Source organism: Podarcis bocagei (genome assembly GCF_964188305.1).
Source record: "Podarcis bocagei genome assembly, chromosome: 15".
NCBI lineage: Eukaryota > Metazoa > Chordata > Lepidosauria > Squamata > Lacertidae > Podarcis > Podarcis bocagei.
In genome coordinates, this window is record NC_138141.1 from 11,733,982 (window position 1) to 11,757,503 (window position 23,522).

General features: G+C 40.9%; 1 protein-coding gene across 1 annotated transcript in view; it reads left to right on the forward strand.

Annotated features, from left to right (window-relative positions):
* The window catches only part of TCF7L1 (transcription factor 7 like 1), a 67,082-nt gene that overhangs the window by 39,166 nt on the left and 4,394 nt on the right, over positions 1–23,522 (forward strand). The window contains exons 4-9 of the mRNA XM_081171695.1: positions 11,171–11,254; positions 17,761–17,884; positions 18,167–18,269; positions 20,636–20,719; positions 21,680–21,823; positions 23,201–23,360. Coding sequence (XP_081027821.1) covers positions 11,171–11,254; positions 17,761–17,884; positions 18,167–18,269; positions 20,636–20,719; positions 21,680–21,823; positions 23,201–23,360 — 699 coding nt within the window. The remainder of the gene's footprint in view (positions 1–11,170; positions 11,255–17,760; positions 17,885–18,166; positions 18,270–20,635; positions 20,720–21,679; positions 21,824–23,200; positions 23,361–23,522) is intronic.

A 23,522-nucleotide genomic window follows, 5' to 3' on the forward strand; every position in this document is an offset into this window, starting at 1 on the left:
TGAAACCTTGGGAGGGTTTTTTGTTTTGACTTAGAAGTTAACAGTAATTTGCAGGGAGGGCAAACATTTTCTCCCATTTGAGGCAAGTGCAATTATGCATGCTATACTGTCTTGTGAGGTGGGGAGGAAAATCTAAAAACAAGGGCCTATGCTGTCCATAATGGAAAACTGAGAGAGAGGCACACACACTTCTTTTCTTCAGGGTCTAAATATGAACAACCACAGAGGCCCAAAGATTCTGTCTATTTGCTGTTGTTAAGGAATGTAAGCGACTCTGCGGGTTTATAACCTGGAATTTTGCATTTCCTCACACATAACCCAATTTGGAAAAGTTTTTCTTTTGTTGTTATGCTTTTGGAATTCACAGCTCTAAAACATTTTCATTCCTAGGGTTAATAGTCCCGAGGCAGAGTGTCCTGCTAGAACTCTTGCAGCTGTTAGGATGCAGACCTGTGATCTGTCACGTTACATCAACAAACAAACTGCAGTTTAAACTTTAGCTTGTATCCCTCAAGGAGCAAATATGCTCTGCTGAATTACGCCACCCTCTCCAAATGCTTTATTTAATTGTTAAGGGTGGGGGTGAAAACCTGGTGACCCAGCAGCTAATACTGTAGCTATGTAAACAGGCAAAGAAAGTGCCTCTTGTGGGTGTGGGGGGTTGGGTAGTGTAAAGGTACTGAGGACACGTTTTTAGGCTAGCTGCTTAAAAACATAATAGCTTAATTTGCAAAGCTATTGAATTCCTAATCGCTTCTTTGTCCCTACTAGCGCACTGGAAATTTATAGGAATTTGGCTGCAAAATTATGGCTGTCATTTTAGAAAATAGTGTACCACCTTGGCTTTTTCTGAAACTGTTTGTGTACTATTGCTTGTATCCAGCTAACTTACATTTGTGGTAGACCCATTGAAATTAATAGACCCAAGTTAGACACATCTATTAATGTCAGCAGACCTTTTGACCGTTGTGTGACCATTGTTGAATACAACCCAGTATCTTTTGCCATGTCTTGATAGTACTGTTGATTTGCATTTGTCCTTTGTTTTTGGTGTTAGAAAGGAGAATGATTTTAACTTGAAACCATACTGTTTTATTGCAACATGCTCTATGTAGACCATTAAAAAACTTCTATCAGAGCAGAATGATGCTGTGAAAATATAGACTGGTGCCAAGCATTGTGATCATGTGACCCATTTATTATTATATCAGCCGTACTGGCTGCCTGTTCATTTTCAAGTGCAATTCAAAGTTCTACTTAACAACCTTTTAAAGTACTTAACAACCTAGAACCAGGCTACTTGAAGGACCACTTCCTTCTATGTGAACATGCCCACCTTCGTAAGATTGATGATGATGACATCATGTGCTTGCCACTGCCCTCCAAGGCATAGTTGGTGGCATTGCAAAAAAGGGCTTTCACTGTGGTAGCACCTCATATGTAAAACACCTTGACCTTTCTCTTTGTGTTCTGCTGGCATTTGAAGACATTTCTTTTCCAGTTCAGTTCAAGTTTATTGTTGTTTAATTGTGATTTATTTATTTACTTAGCTCTGGTTTTCTGGGTTTATATTAAAAATCATTTTTCGGTGCGAGTGCATGCATTTGTCTTTTAATTGACTGGATTTACTTTTTATATGTTGTGTTTTTAGCTGTTTTGAAAGCTCCATTTGGAGAAGAAAATGCTGGTTATAAATTTTATTATAAAGAGTGTTAATCCCCACTATTTCTGCTGTTGACTTGTTAAAGACACGGGTGCTTCTACACAATACTTTTGGCATGGAATTGCCAAGGTTTGTTCACTCATTTTTAATGGGGCATCCACATAACACCACCATCCAGTCATTGTCCTTCTGTGTTTCCTGTGGTTTTCCCATCTTTTCTTGGACTGCATAAAGTCTGGGTTTTTGTTTAGAAGACTGGAAGCTAGCGTGATTTCTCTTGGTGTCTATAGCCTTAGTGTGATTTTGTTTAATTGTTATAAAGGGTTGGGATTTCAACATATGTATTTGACATTATCAAGAAATGAACCTATTGCCACTCAGCACATCTTCACACTTACTGGTTCTTAGTTTGAAAGAGTTAGCTTTCCTGTTGGTGGCATGTCATCAGCAAGTAATTTTTACCAATTTTTTAAAATTACATGCTTCCCTGGCAATATTTAAAATACATTGAAACATTTATGTAACACTCCTTGAAAGAGTGTGTTAGTGCTAATTTGTAAGATGATTTTAAAAAACCATTTGCAGTGGTGAATCTCTTTCTTCTGCCCGGTCAAATAAATAGAAACCATATGTATAGAAAGGATGTATCCATAAATGAATGGTGAGGCTAAAACGCCAAGGACATTTGGACAAGTGGTAGGCCTTTCGCCCCCAACAGCCATTTTTGGAGATGTAACCTCCCCCCCCACCCCAATTCATCCCCCCAGCAACCAATTGAGATATTTTAGCAACCAGTGATGTTGTTTTCTCTAGTGAATTAAACCAGTCCTATCTACACTTCTGATTTGAGGGCAGTTCTCACAGAATACCTTGCTTGGTGAAACTTGTTATATTAACTTCCACTGAATTGGTTTTCAGCCCTTTCCTCTAAACAATTACATCTGGAAAAGTGATTCCACATTTCACTCATGTACAGGGATGTTGGGCAACTAAATCAAACAAATCTGGCAAGAATTTGGGCAGATTAATTTAGTATTCCTGAAAAAAAAGCTCAGCTTCTTCCAAAGTCTTCAAGCATTATTGTTGCTGTTTGTTTTTTCATACAGCGCTTCATAGATGTGCATCTAAGTTAGGACTTGCAATCTAGATTTGATTTGGACAAGGAGGACAGTGGGGGGAGGGGTAAACTGAGAAACCTAATGTAATTATTTCTATTATACATACATATTTCTTAGATTATATCAGCCAGGTTACATCACTTGATCTTGCTCTGCAGCAAAAATGGCTATTATAATTTAGAATAGCATTAAAAATAAATGAGGCGTGGAAACTGGGAAGACCCAGCAAGACCCCATAGGAACTGCCACCATCTTCACTCACTAAGGGGAGTCAGTAGCAATTTAGTAATCCAGTTATCCTCATCAGCCAACATTCAGAATACTGTAAGCCCCAGGCACATTTTATCCTGGAAACAGTGTAATTGAGTACATGTTTCTTTCAGGAGACTGGCAGTGCAGGTTTTTGCCCTGCTTTCTAAATATTTCATTGTTCCCTCTCCTTCCAAACAGAACACTGTCTTTAGGCCCTGGAGAGCCTGTAAGTATCACTCGTGATATACAGGAAACCGTATTTGGGATGGGAATGGGGGAAAACAATGATAAACTATCTGAAATAGTTTGCCCCCCTATGCAACTCCCTGCAGTTACCCTGAAGGATGGACAATCCTCTTGCCCAGTGATTTTTGTTGAAGCTGCCAGTAGGAGGAGGTTTTTCTCTGCCCCCACTACTCAAGTGAATTACATTTATTTTCACAGAGAACTGGCTTTTATAGAGAGTTTTTTTTTCAACAATTCCAAAATCTATAGTATTGCCCAACTGTGAAGACAGATATAAGAGAAATATTAAAATTGTTTGCAAAAAATAATAATACTAAATGTCATACAATATGAGATGTGTGAATGGTGCTTGTGAGTGCGTGGTCTACACAGAGAGGAACATATACAATCAGATCCGAATACCTTAGATTAGGGTGTTTAAAACTAGAGTAAAATTTGCTCATGTCCAGATAACATCTACGCCATGTGTGTAGCAAGGGCAGGAAATCTGGTCATTAACGTTTGTAATTGGTTGTAGCAACTCTTCTTTTGTTTTTCCTTTCCTCCGCCTCCTGGTTTGCTGCAGGCTTCTTCGCCAAGAGAAGAGACTGCTGACATGCAGTGACTACAGCAGTCCTGGGCAAGCCAAGGCCTGTTGTCTGCACCCCATTGTTCCTGCCTAGGATTGCAGGACCACTGGATTGTTGTTTGAATTGATGAATGTTAATCCCCAGCTGAGGGGAAGCTATTTGGCAAATGGCAGGTTAATGTGCAGACAGCAGGGTGCATTGTACTGTGTGTGTGGCACAACAGCATGTGGGAGAGAAATGGTTAAAATCCTTTTCATTCCCCCACTTGCAGAGGAGGAGGGAAGGTAACAAGCAACCAGGGCTTGTTCTAATCTCTCTGGAATGTAACCATTTTGAAACTTTTATAGCTTCAATATGCCATTAACTCTTCTCTTTTTTTTAAATACACACATGGCTGTACAGTGAACGTCTGTTTGAGGCACAGTCTTGCACTTAGAGGGGTGCTCAGTTTTCCACACTGCCCCTGTACCATTAGCTTAGTCTCTTTCCTTGTATATTTTTCGGAGTGTTTCCCCACCCCCACATGCTGCCCTCTTAAATTGTTTAAAATGAGAAGGCGCCTTTATACAACCTTCATAGAGGCACCCCCGCCTCATTCGCCAGCAGCTTCTCTGCTTACCAAATGGATTAGAAAGCCCCCTTTGTGACCAAGAGTGGTGAAGGGTGGAGCATAAAATAAACCAGCTGGAAAACGACAACACAGAGAACTTTTAATTGGGTAGAACTTTCTGCACGTCTTCTGTGGGTATTTTGGGTTTCATGGCTTCTCAGCTCTTGCCAGTGCTTCCTAGAAAGCTGACTCACCAAATGGGGTGGTGCACACTGTGTCCTAGTAGTTATGGGTGGTGTGAGTGTCTTTGAAAATGACTCTGCAGTAAACTGCAAGTGAGCTCACATCACCACTCAATGTTTGGAAACAGATTGGAGCTGTACAGCAGCCAGATCCAGGGACTTCCCCAATCTAACCAGATGCTTTGATCTTCGGGCTTGGAGAGCAGATCAAAGGCAGTCATTTAGGAAACTACTTCTACTGTACTCAGAGCCCAGAGTGTACTGTAGGTCATTGCGCTAGCTAGTTGGGGGTCATGGGGCCAGCTGCATACCAAACATACTCCTTGTACAGATGACAGCCCTGGCTCCCTGCCTTTTCCACAATTGGCTGTTATAGGAGCCTTGAAGAATAAGATCTGATTACAGATCCTCAGCCCAGTTTTATGTAAAGGGCAAGAATTCAGCACTAGCTATATGAATCTCGCAGTAACATTTTATCATCACAGTATTCCAGTGAGCAAATGCATCGTTTCCTTCTCTCACTTCATTGTCCTCCTAATGCAGGAGTGGGAAACTTGATCCTCCAGATGTAGCTGGACTTCAGCTCACATCAGCCCCAGCTGGCACGGCCGTGGCCAGGGATGATGGGAATTTTAGTCCAGCAAACATATGTAGGGCTACGGATTCTCCACTCTGTCATAAAGTAATGGCCTAAAGTATTTGCTCCCTTCATTCTGCCTAACTGTTATGGACTGTACTCTCTTTTTAAAAAGATCATTAAGGTGATTTAACAATCGACAAAAATGCAATAAAAGCATATAAATCAAACTTAAACAATTGAAAAACCATTTCCAGAAATACCAAATTAGTAGTAGGAGAAGGGCAACTTGGAAAATATACTCTGTAATACTAACAAGAATAGTATGTGATTTGAGCCACCGTGTGTTGAGAACTTTCTTTAACCACACACATCTTGAGGTAGGGATTCGGTTACATGGATACATTCCACAGTTTGTGCTTTTGTGTGCAGAGAATTATATATATACAAAAACTGCTAGAACAACTGGGTTAAAGCATAAGATGTACAAGTAGTGTCTGTGTCCATGTTGAATTTCCATACTCTACATGGGAATGTATGTAGGATTAAAATTGAGTTATGGTTTAACATTCACAATATACCTTCTTAAGGCGAGTGAGTGAGTAAACAGCACATAGCAAGTAAGCTTTCGAAGGACTATGGGATAATATTTGGAGGCTGCCAGATTATATGTATTTACTTTTTATGATTGTACAGCCAGACATCTAGCTTCTGTAAATCACTGCAATGAGTGAATTAGGAGAACACACATACAGTTGTGGAGACTATTTCCTTAAACCAGAGCTTTCCAAATTTTCACATTGGTGACACACTTTTTAGACATGCATCATTTCGCGACACAGTAATTCAGTTTTACCAGCAAACCAGAGATTAAACTAACCCCTTTTCAGCCCAAGAGGAGTGAGGGGAGCGTTGGAGCGTTCACGCAACACACCTATACACTGCAGCCGACACACTAATGTGTCGCGACACACAGTTTGGAAAGTTCTGCCTTAAACTTTTGCAAACCAGTGCTTACAAATGTCAGTGGTGCCAATTTTATATGAATAAGGTATAATTAATGCAGTAGCCTGCATTGTTTTTCCTGAGGGAAGACAGGTTTTGTAAAATGTGAACAGTACTCTTTAAATATTTTCCAGAGTTTTCTGTCTCAGGAAACGTTCCTCTTGGCTCACAGGTGGCAGCGGCTGCTGTTACAGTTGTCTTTTCCTTCTCTCAGGGCAAGGGCCCTCACTTGTATGTTTCATTCACTTGTGCTATGGAGTTGTTAGTTTTGGCTATATTCTGCTTTGAGTTTGGAGGCTCAGTTTTACAGTTAAAATGTAAAAGGTTGAAGGGAAACAGTTCTGCATTGTGGGCAAGACTGGTCTGTCACAGTGGACTGTTTGTATGTTTTATAGGAATGAGATAAGCTCTCTTCCTGTTCCATGTCAAACGTACACAAATCCTGCTTCCTTTGTCCAAAGGTGCTTGGTATATTGGTTGCCTTCCAATTTTTTGTTCTCAATCTCCAAAGCAAGGGGGGGGGGGAAATCCAGAATCTTCTGTGTTCGGAAACCTTTGGCAATTGCTCTTTATTTTAAAATGTTTGCTCTGTTCCTGCAGAGGAATGTGAATCTGGCCTGGATACGGTGCAAATGTTAGCAAATAAAGCAGCCTTCCATAGGAGCTCAACACTGCTGTGGAGGTGTTAACTATATCTTTACTACATCTCAGAAGTACAGAGAGGTCTTTGTCCACTACAAACCTTAGAAAAGCCCAATATTCACCTTTCTGGTAGGCTGCGTTAAATCAGAAAAACAGGAAGTTCCAACACATCATGCCTCCTATTAATCAGTCAGCGTAGCTGTACCATTCTTTTCACGCTCAAGCACCATAACAGTCATCAAGCTTCTCAGTACACACAATAGCATTTATGGAGTAATATTGGTTGTATAATTTTGCTTGGGCTGGAGTTGAACATTGTGCATGTTCTCTCATAGCCAGATCATTGCCTGAAGATGGCAGGGATGCATACACCGTAAGGACAATGTCAGGAGCATTCATATGTCTCATGTGCTATAGCTCAACCCAAACCAGATGTTTTTGTCAAACTCCATGGCATGTGTAATGTTGTTTGGGTCTTGGGAACATTTCACAGCCATGCATATTTGGCCTTGGACTCGCTTCCCTTTTGCAGAGGAAAATGCATATTTCTGCATCTTCTTCCAAATTTCCAATTACAGGAGAAGGGTGTATGGATAAATATTTCACCCTGCAATGTTTTCAGTGTTTCCCCTTCTACTAAGTAATAGACATCACAGAATACAGTAGAAGAGAAGAAGAGTTTGGATTTGATATCCTGCTTTATCACTACCCGAAGGAGTCTCAAAGCAGCTAACATTCTCCTTTCCCTTCCTATCCCACAACAAACACTCTGTGAGGTGAGTGGGGCTGAGAGACTTCAAAGAAGTGTGACTAGCCCAAGGTCACCCAGCAGCTGCATGTGGAGGAGCGGAGACTTGAACCCAGTTCACCAGATTACGAATCTACCGCTCTTAACCACTACACCACACTGGCTGAGTGATGTAAAGAACAAATGGAGAGTGTATCACCTCTCTGGTGACCCTAATCAGAGTGTAAAGGAATGGGTTCCCTTTGTCTGTAGCAGTTGCAAAATAATCATCCTCCCATTGCTTTCAGTAGACGGCCGTTTAATACAGGAGATCCACTTTGACATAATTGAACTTCCACTTGCCCTCCTTAATATTAGATCACTTGGGGTCTGAAGTTTGAAGCTCCACTCAAGCCTTTACCTAGCTGACCATTGCTCCCAGGGAAGCCACATTTTTCGCTCTCCCAGTCTAGGCCACTTCATTCATGGTACATTTTGGAGTTTTATTTTAGGTTAAGGTAAGTGGAATAAAAATATATGGGGGAAATACTGAGAAATAACTAGAAACACACCTAGGCTACAATTAAAACTTCCCCCATCCGATTGTGGAGAGATGGAACATCTGTTACAGCCTCTTCCACCTATGCCCTGTGCTGATTCAAGATGGGAAGCCCTTGCTTCAACTCCCAGATAATCTCCTGTCCAGCCACCTGATTTTCTGGACTTTTTTCATGGGTCAGCCCAAAGGTTATTTGTTCACCCTTTCAGCAAGTTTCTGCTTCTAGGCTTGTTGCATCATTACAACTCTTGTCTTTTTCCTGCTTTTGTCCCAATACACAGAGTGAAACCAGATGGATCATTAGCTTGGCCTCTGGACTTTTTATGCCTTTCCTGGCACAGTGCAGTGTGTGGAGGGTTCTTGCAAGAGGGTGAAAACTATTTTTGTTTTTTTTTGAGTGCTAGCTATCCTTTGTATAACCCTAGATGTCTCCTAAAGCATTGTGCATATACAAGGATGTGCTGATATGTTTGTCTTTTGCAGCCCTCTCTCATTTTCCACATAGTTTCTTGCATGAAGGTGGGTACTGTTAGGAAAGAGGGGTTCAAAAGGGGTCAGAGCCACATCAGAAATTTGCTCTACCTCATTTTTCTTCTGCTAGAAAGGCCTGTATATTTTTAATTAATTAAAAGCATTGATAAAAGGCTTAATATTTCAAAAACATCTAAGCAGTGTATAGCCTGAAACTCAATAAAGCAGCAGTATAAAACACATAAAAGCAACTAAAGCAAATTCAGAGGAATAGTCTAGGGTGAGCTGCAGTGGTGGTGGGTGGCAGCATTGGCACAACAGCAGTGATCCCTTTACTGCATTTCAAGCAAAAAGTGTCTCCACAACCAAAAAAGGATAACTTGTACGGATTGTAAAATGTTGCTGTTATTGATTCAACTTCTTGTTACTTGTTTCATTTCATTTTTTATCTCATGAGCCAAGCATCTCAATGGGAGAAATGATTTTATTGGAGGAAACTAGATCTAGTTCCCCATACCTGGCCTATTTAGTCCATCCTCCTGCTCTCATTGTGGCCAGATTTCTATGGGAAACCTGCAAGCAGGACACAAACACATCAGCGTTATCTCCACTTGTGATTCCCAGCAGCTGATACTGAAAGGCATACTGTCTCTGGCAGTACAAAAGTCAGCATATATTACAAGCACAATTTGTTGTACAGGAGCACTATAAGGTATGATGATGAAGATGATGATGATGATGATGATGAAGTTCTCAAGGTAGTTCACATCATAAAAGCCCTATTCCCCATAGAGCTAGAATTTCATAGTGGTTAAACAGTCCTTTCACAGGATACTCTGGGAATTGTATCCCTGTGAGGGGAATATTGGTCTACGCACAACTCTCAGTGCCCTTAACAATCTACAGCGTCTATGTGTATTTGGGGAAAGCCCTGACTGCTTAAAATGATATAGCGATTTAAATGTATAGTGCGAGTGTGGTCTTTTGGATGGGCTGGGTGGCAGAAGAAATGCAGCCCATCTGATGAAGCAAAACAGCTTTTGCTTCTCTTGTATTGTTCTGTGATTGCCAAACTTAAGCTTTTCAGAAGATAGTGGCCTTCTTAGGATTGAATCTGTTCCGATGGCCTGTTGTAACAGATCAGCACTTATTCATCACGTTCTACTTGCAACAGATAGTAGAAATATATGTTGGAGGAAATGTGAAGGTTTGTTTTAAGTTGAAGGGTTAATCTTCCATTTAAATTATTGGTTGTTCTGCCTCTAAATAGAGCATGCTGGGATTTCCTTCCAGCTGTTTTACATCATGAAGATTTGTGTGCTAGGGAAATTCCAGAGCACAGCTGCAACTCATCCACTCCACATTCCCAAATCTCCACATTTCACAGGACATACTGCGTTCAGCTATAGGGCATGGAATAATTTTCTTCCTCTGCTAAAAACACAAAATACCTAGTAATTCTAAGATGCATTATGTCTTACAGTTAGAGGAACTGATTGTGTGAGAGATCCAACGGTGCAAGTTAATTTAAATTGCTTTAGTATTCTTGCTAGCAAAGTGTCAGGAAAATAAAATAAAAATTCCATGTTAGCACTACATTGAAACTGGTCTAAATTAAATTTAGTGCCATGCTGTATTAAATGTCACTGTTTTAAAAAACAAAACTGGCAGATTGTTTTACATAGTTGGTGTTAAAAAATAATCAACTAAATACTTTCTGGAAAATCACGTTTATTGTCTTTGAGATACGGAGTTCCCTAATCTTAAATTCTGTGGAAGCGCCAACATACACAAGAATATGCTGGATCATTGTGTTACACTCACAATACTTGTGCACATTCACAAGACACTGTGCCTGTACTCAGAAGCCCTGTTGAGTTAAATGGGACGGTATTATTCTCAAGTTAGTGTCAGTAGCTCATCTACACCAATATTGCTGGGAATAAGTTTCGTTATATGCTCCCCCTTCTTTCTTCCTTTACACTTCCATCCTTATCTTGCAAATCTCTCTGTGTATATTTATGTATGTGTGTGTTAGTCAGCATTGCTGATCAATAAATCACAGATGAGCAAGAAGGTAAAAAACAAACATCAGCAGCATTTTAATTGTGAAATTGCCTTAATGTCATTGCATGTGGATTACATATTTTAGACACAGTGTTATCTGCAACATTTTAGACCTTCTTAATATATGGAGTTGGGCCAGTCACATTTTTTCTTTCCAATCCAGTGTCTGTAGCTTGTGTTGGAAGAAGAAACCATATGATCTGAGCTTCCATATGCTACCAAGGTGATCTGGGAGGCAACCATAAGAGATTTCCCATTACTATGATGCCATCTTTGTGACCTGTGAGATGGGCTAAAAGTGCATCATAACTAGTGAGGAGGTTTTTGATATGAAAAACATAATCCTGCGCTTCAAGCCTTTTTGTATCTGAACAATGCTGAAAGTTGCATTTGTTTGGTTTCTTGGGCCATGAAGTTATTGTGAAATCTGTTGTCAATTTGATTTTTTGTGGCTTTATCTTCTTTATTTCAATATCTTTCAGTATCTGCAGGTAAAGTGGCCACTTCTAGATGTACCAGCTGGAGCTACACTAAAGGATGCAAGGTCGCCCTCTCCTGCACACTTGGTAAGTGTTTGTTGCTTGGTTTTGCGTTAACCCTTCCTGGTCAGACAGTATCTATAGGAATACTCTTATGTAAACTAAAAAAAGTTGGAGGAGTTTCTGCCTAAAGGAGAGAAAAAGAAGACTGTTGAAAATCAGAAGGTTTGTCAGATTAGAATCACTATCGTTGTTGGATCTTGACAGTATTAGGAGCTTGCACAAAGATACAGATACAACAGAAAAGCTGAAAACACTCTTCTTCAGCGTCTGCTTTTGTTGAGGGAGCACCCAAATCCTGATTCTTTAGGGATAAAAGAGAATGTCAGTCTATAGAAAAGCTATTTTAAATTAAATTGTTAAGTTCTGCCACCAAATAATAATTCAAGAAATTAGAAGAAACAAAAAAGTTGTTGTTGAACTAGACATTTGGGTGAATATTCAGGGTTCTTTTGCAGTCTTTAGCTGTTTTTTTCAAGAGCCTGTATAGTACAAGGTACCAATGCTTAGTAAAAGTCCTTGAAAACTTATAATAAGTTGCTAAGCATTCAGGTTCCTCTTTTGTGATAATCATTTCAGTCTCTCTCTCCCCCCCCCCGCCCCCACACTTACCACAGAGTAAGGTAGAATAGACAGAACCTGAGTTTCCCATGTGAAAATAATTGATGACCATTTCTCAGCAATAGTTAACTTCATGGGCTACTTTTAAAGTTAGCACAAGTATTCAAAAAGAGTGAAAACTGAGGCACTTTATTCCCAAGCCGTGATACCTTGACTTAGGCTTTGGGAATTCATGAGGCAAAAACATCACTGGAAGCTTTGTTTGAATTAACGATAAAAGCCACCCCCCTATTCTCAATATAAGTGATATAAAGTACCTTTTAGTTCTCCCGCAGCCCTCTTGCGCCAATCCTCACAGACATTATTTGCTTGCTTGTTGTATCCACTACAGTTGCAAACCTGTTGACAAATGCAGTCCATGCATTTATGTTGAGAGAGGTGTTCCCAGCTGTAGTCCATTGCCAATTAATCTAAAATCAATATAAAAAAGTAAGCGGAACTTTTTGAGAAAATTAATATTACTGATGTTTTACTGTGGAGAAAGGGATGAGTACAAAACTTTCAAATTCTGCCTTTAAAAAGAGGGGTTTGAAAAGTTGATGGCTTGATCCAACCAAAACAACAACATCAACACCTTTCTTGAAGGGTGAAAAGAGGCATACTCCCCATTCAGGCAACCCATAAGCTTCGCTAGTGAAGCAGTTTATTTCAAAATTCTCCAAGTCCACATTCATTGGCCTGAGTTTGTCTTGAAAGACTACTTTATCATCTTCTGCATAAATGCAATTTATATTGCAACCTGTGCCTATGTGCTATTCTCCACCTGATCCAATAAATGATATAGATGGGGAGGCATGCAACTACTTGCTTGGTTGATTTTTTTAATCGCTGTTTCCCTTTCCCCTTTTTCTGGGAAAGTGGGATTGAACCATTTTCACACCTTCAACTCCCTATTTACTTCAAAATGTTGTATTTGTTTTATGCACACGTCTGCCACCACTGTAGCAGACAGAACCGATAATTAATTAATTAATTAATATTGTATACCACCCTTCGTTCGAGGATCACAAGGCAGTTTACAATATGAAAACACAAAAATTGCATACTATAGTAACAAACAAAAACAATGCCTCCCCCCAATACAATTTAAAAAGCCATAGGAAATAGTGGCTTCTGCACTTGTAATGGGCATCTGAAGCACTGGCAATGAAGATAGACTTACTCAGGTCACCTTACAGTCCCTTTTTAGTGTCAAGTGGTGGCAGTTATTGTGAGCAAGACAACCACAGCAGACTGATGACCAAAACGGTACATGAATTTAATGCAATATCAATAATTTCCTTATAAATAAGCTGATTAGATCAAAGTTTTCATTCATACCATTTAAATTTAATCTTTGTAACATGGAAATCTAAACATGCTTTTTGCTGACAAGCTGAGCTTCCTCTTTATGAGTACATATGTGGATCTGTTTGGAAGCTATGAACTTAGTCTCATATTTTACATTAATGGATTGGCACGTGGTGGAATTTCTAAGTGTAAAGACCTTTCCATATTTAGGATTGTGGATTGTTTTAGTTACTGAGATTGTGCACAGCCAGAACACTTTCCACACCTAAAATCACCACTTGTAATAGGTCCAATCCCGCCATGAACTAAATCTTAATGTAAAGTTTTACCTTTTACATTGGGTGATCTACGATAGCTTATGATAGGTAAAGCTTGACAAATGTGGAACCATGTTGGCTGAGTGGGTTTCAAAAAGAGAGTTCAGAGTGGGAGTGGAGGAAGAGGAGTGTTTGTATGAAGGGGAAGAACATGTAAGTATGAAAGTTCAATATGCATGTAAACAGAAATGTTTTCAGGAGGTTTATTCCTTGATCATATAATGGCATATTATTGGCAGTCTGAGGATAATGTAGCTTGCTTTCTTGAGTGATTTGGTCTGAAAGAGTTTGAGGTTTTTGCTGTGGGTTTGCTTTATTGGCTCACTCGCTTGAGGATTCTACTTTGTATTGGTTTTGAGGTTTCTGCTATGCCAGTGGTTTTCAACCAGTGTGCCGTGGCACCTTGGGTTGCCTTGAATGATCGTCAGGGGTGCTGCAGGGCAACACTGGCCTCTATCCCTCTTTCCTTCCCTCCCTCCTCTTTTGCCCTCTTGCGTCTCTGCCTTCCAAAGGCTTGCACAGCTGTTTGTTGCAACAGCCCTGGCTACATGCTCCCCAGGTGAATGGTGCCTCTGGTGTTGGCCAAGGGGTGCTGGTTGCCAGGAGCTGAGGTGGCCTTTGGAGTAAGCAAGCAGATGAGTGAGGGAGCCCAGCCAGCCTGCCAACCCTTGCTGTTGGTAATGGACAAACAAGTCCCAGGCCCCTGTGGGGCAGTGTGAGGAGGCACCTCTCTTTGGGACGGGGAGCATCTCAGAGACCAGGGGCGGCAGCTGTGGCTGCCCAGAGGACTCCCAAGGAGATGGGAGAGGAGGCTGATGAAACACTCCCAAAGGGAGGGTGTTCGAAAAAGGGTGAGAGGCTGACAGCTCTGCAAGCAAGCGGTGACATAATGGGGCTCCTGAGCCCCACAGGGGTGCCGCAGAAAAATGTAGTTGATCAAGGAAGCTGTGGACTCAAAAAGGTTGAAAACCTCTGTGCTATGCAGTTAACAGATTGTCTTTTGAACTAGGAACACTCAACTAGGCACTTTCCCATCTTTAAAATTGGTAAATTGTTGACCCAGTATCAGGAATCCATGTTTGCTTGGTGATAGGAAAGTTGGAAGCATATAGATAAATGCCACATGGCATATATGTGTGGACAAACCATTGGCTTTGCTGGCTCCCTCGGCCAATAAAGCAAGATGAGCGCTGCAACCCCAGAGTCGGCCACGACTCGACCTAATGGTCAGGGGTCCCTTTAGCTTTACCTTTACCATTACTGTCATATAGGGATTGTTTGTCTCCTTGAAAATCATATTGTTGCCTTATTCAACCTTCTTGAGAAAGCACAAGTATTGACTACATTGTATTGAAACTGAAATTGCACAAATTCATGCTGCATACTTGCACTTGTTGTTGGCATCTGTCTGTCTTGAGCCTCTGGGTGTGAAGTCAAACCACTGTGTTAGCAGCACCAAAGTGACCTCTCTGGGGGGCAAGCCTGGGCAGGGTGTATGGAGGTCCTGGGCTGCCCAGATGACAATACCCCACTTTCAGCCTTGCTGATGTGGTCCAAAGGAAAGCAGAGCAATATGTTTGGCACCAGCTTGGCTGCAGGAGTTGCTAGAAGGAGGCATACAAGGTGCCATCTAGCTGTCTTAGGGACTTCACTCCAGATTTTTATAGGGTTCACTCCTTAGCCTTTTCTTCTCCTGAAGATGTCCCACAAGGTAGCAGGTGCAGATTTTTCCTCAGGGTTCCTGAAGGCTTTTTCATGAATGAGTAATAGCTGCAAGGCAGCAGAAGTTTTCCTTCTACCAGATGGGCTACCTTCCCAGGTTGATGAGCCCGATCTGCCCCTCATTGTTCACTACAGCATGTGCAGTTACCTCCTTCTTGACCGTTGGGCCCACTATTGGTCTTGTCTGCTCAATCCACTGGAGCCTGTCTTCGCATACAGGGGAAGTCCCTAACTCACCAAGGGTTTGAGACCCACTGAGTACCCTCACCTGGTTTAGTAGGCCAGTCAAAGATGTTTTTCAGGGCGTGGCTGCTGTTGCAGGCTGACAGTTTCTGGGAGACACAGGTGAGAGCTGAGTGCAGGGTGGGGACCAAAGGTGGACAAACTACTCCAGAAGGAGCACAGTGTGCCCCCTAACAGAGGTACTACCCCTCCCCTAAAACCCTTTGCACCCTTTGTCATTAGTAAAGTTGTAATAATAAAATAATCATTAGGAAATTTGTAATAGTATGGAGAAACCCCCATCACAGGGAGATTTCGCAGTAGTTGTTACAGTCATGGCAGTCACCTTGAGCGGCACAATTCTGGAGTTGTGCATGTCTTTTGGCATGGATCCCGTTTCCGAGCACTGCAAGAGAATAGTTACTGAGGGATATTCATTTTGTTTTATTACAATTACTTGATTAGATTACCCTCTCTTCACTCAAAGAGCTTTAGAAACAGCTTTTAAAAATTAAAATGATAATAAACAATGTCAGTAAAATGATTGAAATCATTAAAACAAACGAAACCTACTGCATAAAAGAAAAGTGAAACTAAATATTTAAAAACATTTGCAAATAAAAGGGCCTTTACTCAGCATTGTAAGGGCATTGTACCAGGACTGTCTTCCTGGACAGAAGCTTCCAAATCAAGATACCACCACTGAAAAGGTCCTAACTTTGGTCACCACCTGCCTTGCCTCCAAAGACAGATGAATATGGTACAGAGCCTGCAAAAACCATCTCAAAACCTAGGCATGTTCATGCTGTAGAAGGTGTCTTTTAAAGTCCTGAGCTACTTTGGATTTTGAGAACCAGTACTGAACTGCGCTCAGAAGTGGACACAAGACTGGTATATTGTGTGCTGTTCAACCAGTTTTACAGTTTGCTAGTAACTGGAAAGCAAAAGTTCTTCCATCATATTCTATACAGTTTTTGTCAAATGACCCAAATTTTACCAGGAGCAGGTTGATTTAAAGAGAATGAGTATTGCAGGTTATGATCCTCATTTTCTTTTGTAGGTGGAACATTAAAAAAATTATACTTCAGTTCATCTCCAGTTGTAAGGAACCTGTATAAAGTTCTTCCCATTTTTGTGTGTCTGGTTTCATGATTTTCTCATGAAGTGATTTTAAGGTCTCATTTTGAGTTCTACTCCTGGATTGTGCAGGAGAATTAGGGGATAATCTCCAGAGCAGGCCTGGTACAGATTAGGAAAGGTATGGACAAGTTCAAGAGGATGCCAGTGAGGTTCATGAGCAAAGGAGACACTGAAAGCCAAGAAGGCTTGCACCCTTAAAAAGTGGAAGTCTTGTCCAAGCTAGGAGAATAAACAGGGACACAAACTATGGCAAAGTAAATTTGAATTAATAAGACAAGTGGAAAAAGAATGTATGCAGTTGAACCACTAGATGACAAAGGAGTGAAAGAATTGCCAGAGGAGACTAGCCAACATAACAAATTTTAAAAGGGAGTTGGGGGAAGCCAGGATATTACAGACTAGTGAACATAATGTCTGCTTGAACTACATTGTTGGAAAACATTAAAACTAGAATTATTAAGCACACAGGAGGACAAATGTTACTGTGGAAGAATCAGCATGACTTCTACAAAATCCGGCTCATCAAACTTTTGGAATTATTTGAGAGTATGAACCAAATAAATAGGGCTGATCCAGGATCTGGTAGACGTTATATATTTTGACTTCCAAAAAGTTTTATGACTGTGTCCCTTGCCAAAGCTCCTGAATAAATTTAGCAGTCATGGGATAATGGATTTGTAATTGGCTAAACAGGAAGCAGAGGACAGGAGTAAATGGACAGCTCTCACAATGGAGGGAAGTAAGCAGTGGAGTTCTCCAAGGATATATGTGGGGAATGGTAGTATTTAACTTGTTCATAGATTATCTGGAGTTGGTGGCAAGATTCAGGATTGTGAAAACCTTAGTGGATTGCAAGAGGTCCAGAAGGATCTCTCCAAACTGGGTAATTTTGTCCTTTAGAAAAGAATTAGATTACTGATTTTAGCTGAATAAAACCATTCTTTGCCATTTTGAAAACTTAAACGAAAACTTAAACATTTACTTTATATTTAATACATGACAAAATACTTTGAAATGATGTAGCCCATTTTAATAGTACACACATCCCTGCCAAGGCTGATAATGGACATTCTACCTGAGAAAAGTTCTTGGATATTATTACAGGAAGTCTGGTATGAATAAAAGTTACTTATTTCTCTTCTCAGCTGACTTTCTCTAAGGTAACAGAAGATTTTGAAACGCAACTAAATTGTGCATTAAAGTCCTGCTTTTCTCTTGTAGTCAAACAAAGTTCCTGTAGTGCAGCATCCACATCATATGCACCCGCTGACGCCACTCATCACCTACAGTAATGACCACTTCTCGCCACCTTCCCATCTCTCCCCTGAAATTGACCCTAAGACAGGTGAGTTTTAAGAACGTGTGGAAACACCTCCTCCCCAGAAAACCCCCACCCAGCATGTGGTAAATTGCCAGATAATTGTTAACTAGATAGTTATGAGACTTGAAGCAGAACAAAGTCAAAAGACGCATGCAAGTTTGTTGAACAGTACCGTGTGAAATTCCTGGGGGAAAACATGTTTATATTTTCTAAATTAAGGTAAGGTAGGATTCCAGTTAGAAACTGAAAGTTGGGCTGGGGGCATCACAACTGTGTTAACATCCATTGGTTTTTTTCCATCACCAGGAATTCCACGACCACCTCACCCTTCAGAGCTGTCTCCGTATTACCCATTGTCTCCTGGTGCCATTGGGCAAATTCCTCATCCCTTGGGGTGGCTCGTACCACAGTAAGAACCACCAGTTTAAATCTATTCATTTCTTGCTCCCCTGCCCAGTAGGAACGGTTCCTCTCTGGTCTTGTGGAAATCCCCCCCCCCCCCTTTTAAAATGATCAGCGAGCATCTGAAATAAGTTTCTGTTGCAGTTCCATCAAACCACAATCTCTGGTTTTTAGCTCTTCATCTGCTCAAGGGACCTCTGTGGTTTTTGCTTTGTTAGGATGAGTCACATGCATAAGGTACTAAACCTTATAGATTAATATGATGAGCTAGATTTTATTTATTTACTTATCACATTTGTATCCTATGCTTTCTTCACCCAGTTGAGTAATTGAAGGTTTTAAGGTTCCAAAATTCCCCAGAGCTTTGGAACAGCACAGACTGGGCCAGCCCAGTCCCTTATTCATGGGAAAAAATGATTTCTGATCAAGAGCATTTAGAGACAAAGACTACTTTGCTATATTTTCACATGGCTAGTGGTCTTTCTATTGCCTTCTACAGGTGTTAATTTTCAAATTACTTATCTGTCAAGAAAGTCATTATTTTCCTGTCAAATAAAATGTCAGAAGTTGATGTTGGGTGAGGAGGAAGTCACTAGTTTTGTTGAATTAGAATATAATTGTTGAGTAACAAACATAATTTTCTATATGGAAAAAAGAATAAAATATTATTATAAAAATGTTAGAAGTGACCATTAAGTGGTGGTGTTTTTTTTTTTTTAAAAAATGGTAAGTTTTGAGTCTGTTGCATCATTTCTTCTGTTTTCGATTCAAGCTTTCCCGTGCTCATCCACATGTAACAAAAATGGTACTACTCATGGAGAAGAGGGAGGTATTGGCAGACTCAGGGTTACTCTGAGGTTTGCAGGAATATTAAGAAAAATCTTCAGTGAGGAAAAAATAATCAAGGGAAGGACTCATTGACCATGGGATACTAACTGACTAAAAGGGAAACAACCTGAAAGCTTGGGGACCAGGGAGAAGGTGGAATTAAATGGAATGGAGTAACTAGAAAGGGGCAGAATAAACAATTTAATATGGATATTTCCTCGTTCACAGTGAGAAACTATTTTTAAATGCCCTCAATAAAGGATATGAGACATGTTCACTTTAAATCAGTGGAGAAATCGAATATTTTGATGTAGCTGTAACTGAGCGTGTTGCTCAATGGGGAGACACCATAAAGTGTTAAAAGACAGTGCCCTTATTCCGAGTTCCATCAGTATTCTATGCATGTATTCCTTTGCATGTAGGGAACGACCCCCTTCACTGAAGTGAATAGAGTATGTATCTGTGGAAGCTCTGTATGTGTATTGGGCTTCTCATATATTCAAGGAGTCCTTGGCTGGAGGTGATAGTTGCTTTAGCAAGTGTGTTTGGAATAAATTACGTAAGTGTATATATGCGTCAATGTATATGTTCACTTACTTGGTATAAGTTTTGTTTGCAAAATTCAGGTTTTCACTTGTCATTTCGGCCATGGAATGTGGTTGTGGAGAGGATTGAAGTTGAGGTGGGAGGCAAGATGTGTGGTTTGGAGTCTGATGATGAATAGGATCAGCAACACTAACTATATTGAGTATATAGAGAGCTATTTATTTTATTTTATTAAATTTATTAGTCACTGTTTTACCCAAGTAACTCTAAGCAACAATATATAAATAAACAGCTAATGTATATAAAAGCCTTTCCTGGCCATTAATACCATATTTTCCAAGTCAAAACAACTGCCACATTATTTGCAAAAATTATATATTTAAAAACATTGAAAGCTGTGATTCTCAATAAGAAAAACTGTTGCCTGATAGGAGATTCCATGCATATTCAGTGGTTCCATGGCTGGGTAGAATCTTGACAGGCCTCTTGGGCTTCCTGATCAGAAGGTCAGCGGTTCAAATCCCCGCGACGGGGTGAGCTCCCGTTGCTCGGTCCCAGCTCCTGCCAACCTAGCAGTTTGAAAGCACGCCAAATAGTACAAATAGATTAATAGGTACCGCTCCGGTGGGAAGGTAAACGGCGTTTCCGTGCGCTGCTCTGGTTTCCAGAGGCGGCTTAGTCATGCTGGCCACATAACCCAGAAAAACTGTCTGCGGACAAACGCCGGCTCCCTTGGCCTGTAAAGCAAGATGAGCACCGCAACCCCAGAGTCGCCTGCGACTGGACTTAACTGTCAGGGGTTAGGGTTAGGGTCCTTTACCCTTACCTTTTTAATCTTAGTTTAACACACAAACATTTTCTAGATTGATACTTAAATTCATAGACAGTGATAAAAATTTGTAATTTTGGGTAGTTTTGGATTATAAATGTATTTGGATCTGTGGCTGGCAATTGCATTGAAGAACCTGCTCTTGATTTCATTTTTCTTGTTTGTTTTAGGCAAGGACAGCCAGTGTATTCCATTCCTCCAGGTGGGTTCAGACATCCATACCCTGCCTTGGCTATGAATGCCTCAATGTCCAGGTGGGTTCAAGTAGGAGAAAGAGGCCTAATTCTCACTGAGGTGGTGAACTTATGTCTGGCACCTACCACTTTAGATGGCAGGGAAGAGCTCACATGGGGACATGGTTTCTCATGAAAAAGAGTTCAGCACATAGAAAAACTGTGTGTCTCTTGCCTTGCATCTTGTTTTCTCTGTGAAGGGTCCCCCCCCCCCACACGGAGGAGCATTCAGACATGTGAGCTCCCACCTACAGAAATGGTTGCTGTTCCATGTGTGTGTAAATCATCCATTTTCTCTAGTAGATGCTACTGTCTGTTAGATTGCATGGGGTTGTCATGTCAGCAAAAGGACTGCATGCTGAATGGGGAATAAAGCCACAGGGGATAGAGAAACTGGAACACTTTTCAGCCCATGATCCTGTGTTTATACTCAATGGCAATTTTGTACTTGTGGCATGCTGAGCACTGCATGCATTTACAGATAGATGTCTTGACTAACAGTGAGTGAGGCTTGTAAAGGAAAATGAAAACATTTTTCTAATAATGAACAGAGATCAACAGAACAGAAATAAATTAGCATTCAAATATATTCAGTATGAGAAATGTATGGAGTTGCTTCAGAATAAAGGCAAAAAGATAGAATGTACAGGTGTATATTCACCCCCCCCCCTTGTAGTTCAAGTGTTAGCTCTGATGAAAGTTATCTGTGATTCAGTAGGGGCAGTAATAAGTTGATTGTTTATAGTATTGCCTCCTATTTCTGTCGTTGACCTTCTGCATAATCCTTGGGTCATCTGCTTCACTGTTCTCTAGTAGCTTGGCAAGGTACCACAAAAAAAGAGATAGGAAATGTTTAGGACACTCAATATTTTTGGAAAGCAGGGCATGAGGAAATAGGAGCATGAGGATGATGTTTAGAGTCTGAAATGGTTAAGCTTAGAGGTATTTGCTTTCAGCATCTCACTTGCAATTGTGCTCCAGTTTGATGTCTAGCAGGTTTTCTCCTCATATGGTTCCTCCTCCTGGTCATGGACTTCATCCCTCAGGAATCCCACATCCCACCATTGTGTCACCCATTGTAAAACAAGAGCCTACACAACCCAGCTTGAGTCCTGAAGGAAGCTCGTAAGTAATAGACTAGCCAGGTGCTGCCTGGATACTTTATTTTGTCAGGAGATATAATGGGAAAGGGGCCACTATCACTGTAGTGTAATTATTATTTCTCAATGTACCTTATTTTTTTGAATTTCCACCCCTTCTCATAAGGTCACTACAACTTAGTCTAGCTGTGGAAGGCTGCTATCACTGCCATTTTTTATGCTACACTGTGGGTTTTTCCTCAAAAAAGTAATATAATAATTCAGTAGTAACAGGGTCAAATTGTACGGGTCAGGAAAAGCCAGGGCAAAAAAGATCTGTCTATACAAGATGTTTGAAGCAACTGACACATGGCAGAGGCATTCACATTCCAGAACACATATCCTCTTTGGAGGCCCTAATCAAGCAAAGTGGGATGGGTGACCTGTAAAGTGATTGCACCCCAGTCATGGAATAGCCTCCCTAGAGGCTTGCCTTCTCTCTGTTATTTTTGGCAGTAGGTGAAGAGATTTTTGTTCATCCAGGCTGCTCGTTCAGTTAGTTTATATCACAGGATAGCAACCAGCAGGGCTTTGGTCTACATATGTTGCAAGAAGGAGTGTGCATGAACTGGAGCACAAGTTACTCTTCCATGGAGGTATTGCAAAAGAACTATCAAATATCTTTGAAAAATATTTTTTCAAATATCTTTGGAAAAAAAAAAGAACTGCATCCTTGCGACAAGTTCTGCCCACATGCACAACCTCTCTGCCCAACTCCAGCTGTAACACTTTTTAAATCTTACATATGATTACAGCCATTATGCAGCATGTATTTTTCTTTTGCACCCAAGAGCAAGAATTCTCAAAACATGACTGCTATACTTCACACAGCTAGAGCTCCTAAATGTTACACTTGAGGGATAGGCGACTTGCTGCAAGGTTGCCATTTCCATTGCTAGCGTGCTGTCTTAATTCACAGATATGGAATAAATGGAAAGAGCACTACAATATGCATGTGATCTAACCAACTGACTGGTTTTTAGTAGAGGTATAGGCATACCTCTTGTTACGTTCGGTTCAGGTTATGTCTTTTCAGGTTGCGTCCTGCAGTGACCCAGAAGTACCGCAAAAGGTTACTTCTGGGTTTCGCTGCTCGCACATGCGCAGATGCTCAAAATGATGTCATGCACAGAAGTGGCAAATCATGACCCACAGACGCAGTTTGTGTTCTGCTCATGTTGCGAACGGGGCTCCGGAACGGATCCTGTTCGCAACCAGAGGTACCACTGTACTTTGCCTGTTAGGAAGAGCATTCTTCACTCCGAACATCTTATTCTTTGTTGCCTGCACATGGTTGGTAGGAGAGAGCCTGTGGGTTATGACTGGGACTATGGGACAGTAATGAAAGATATTATTATTGCAGAAAAACACCTGTTATTGTGAAGAAGGAGGAGGAGAAGAAACCCCATATAAAAAAACCATTGAATGCATTCATGTTGTACATGAAGGAGATGCGGGCCAAGGTGGTGGCAGAGTGTACACTGAAAGAGAGTGCAGCTATCAACCAGATTCTAGGAAGAAGGGTACAAAACAAATTATTGGCTTCTTCACCCGACAGCTAGGCTACTGGGCTGCATGCGCAGAGTTGGCTTGTAGTTTCATCCATATTCTATTGTTCTTGTGACAATGGATTCTCACGTCCCGATTTGCTGAGCTCCTGTATTGGTTTAGGATGTCCAGGAACT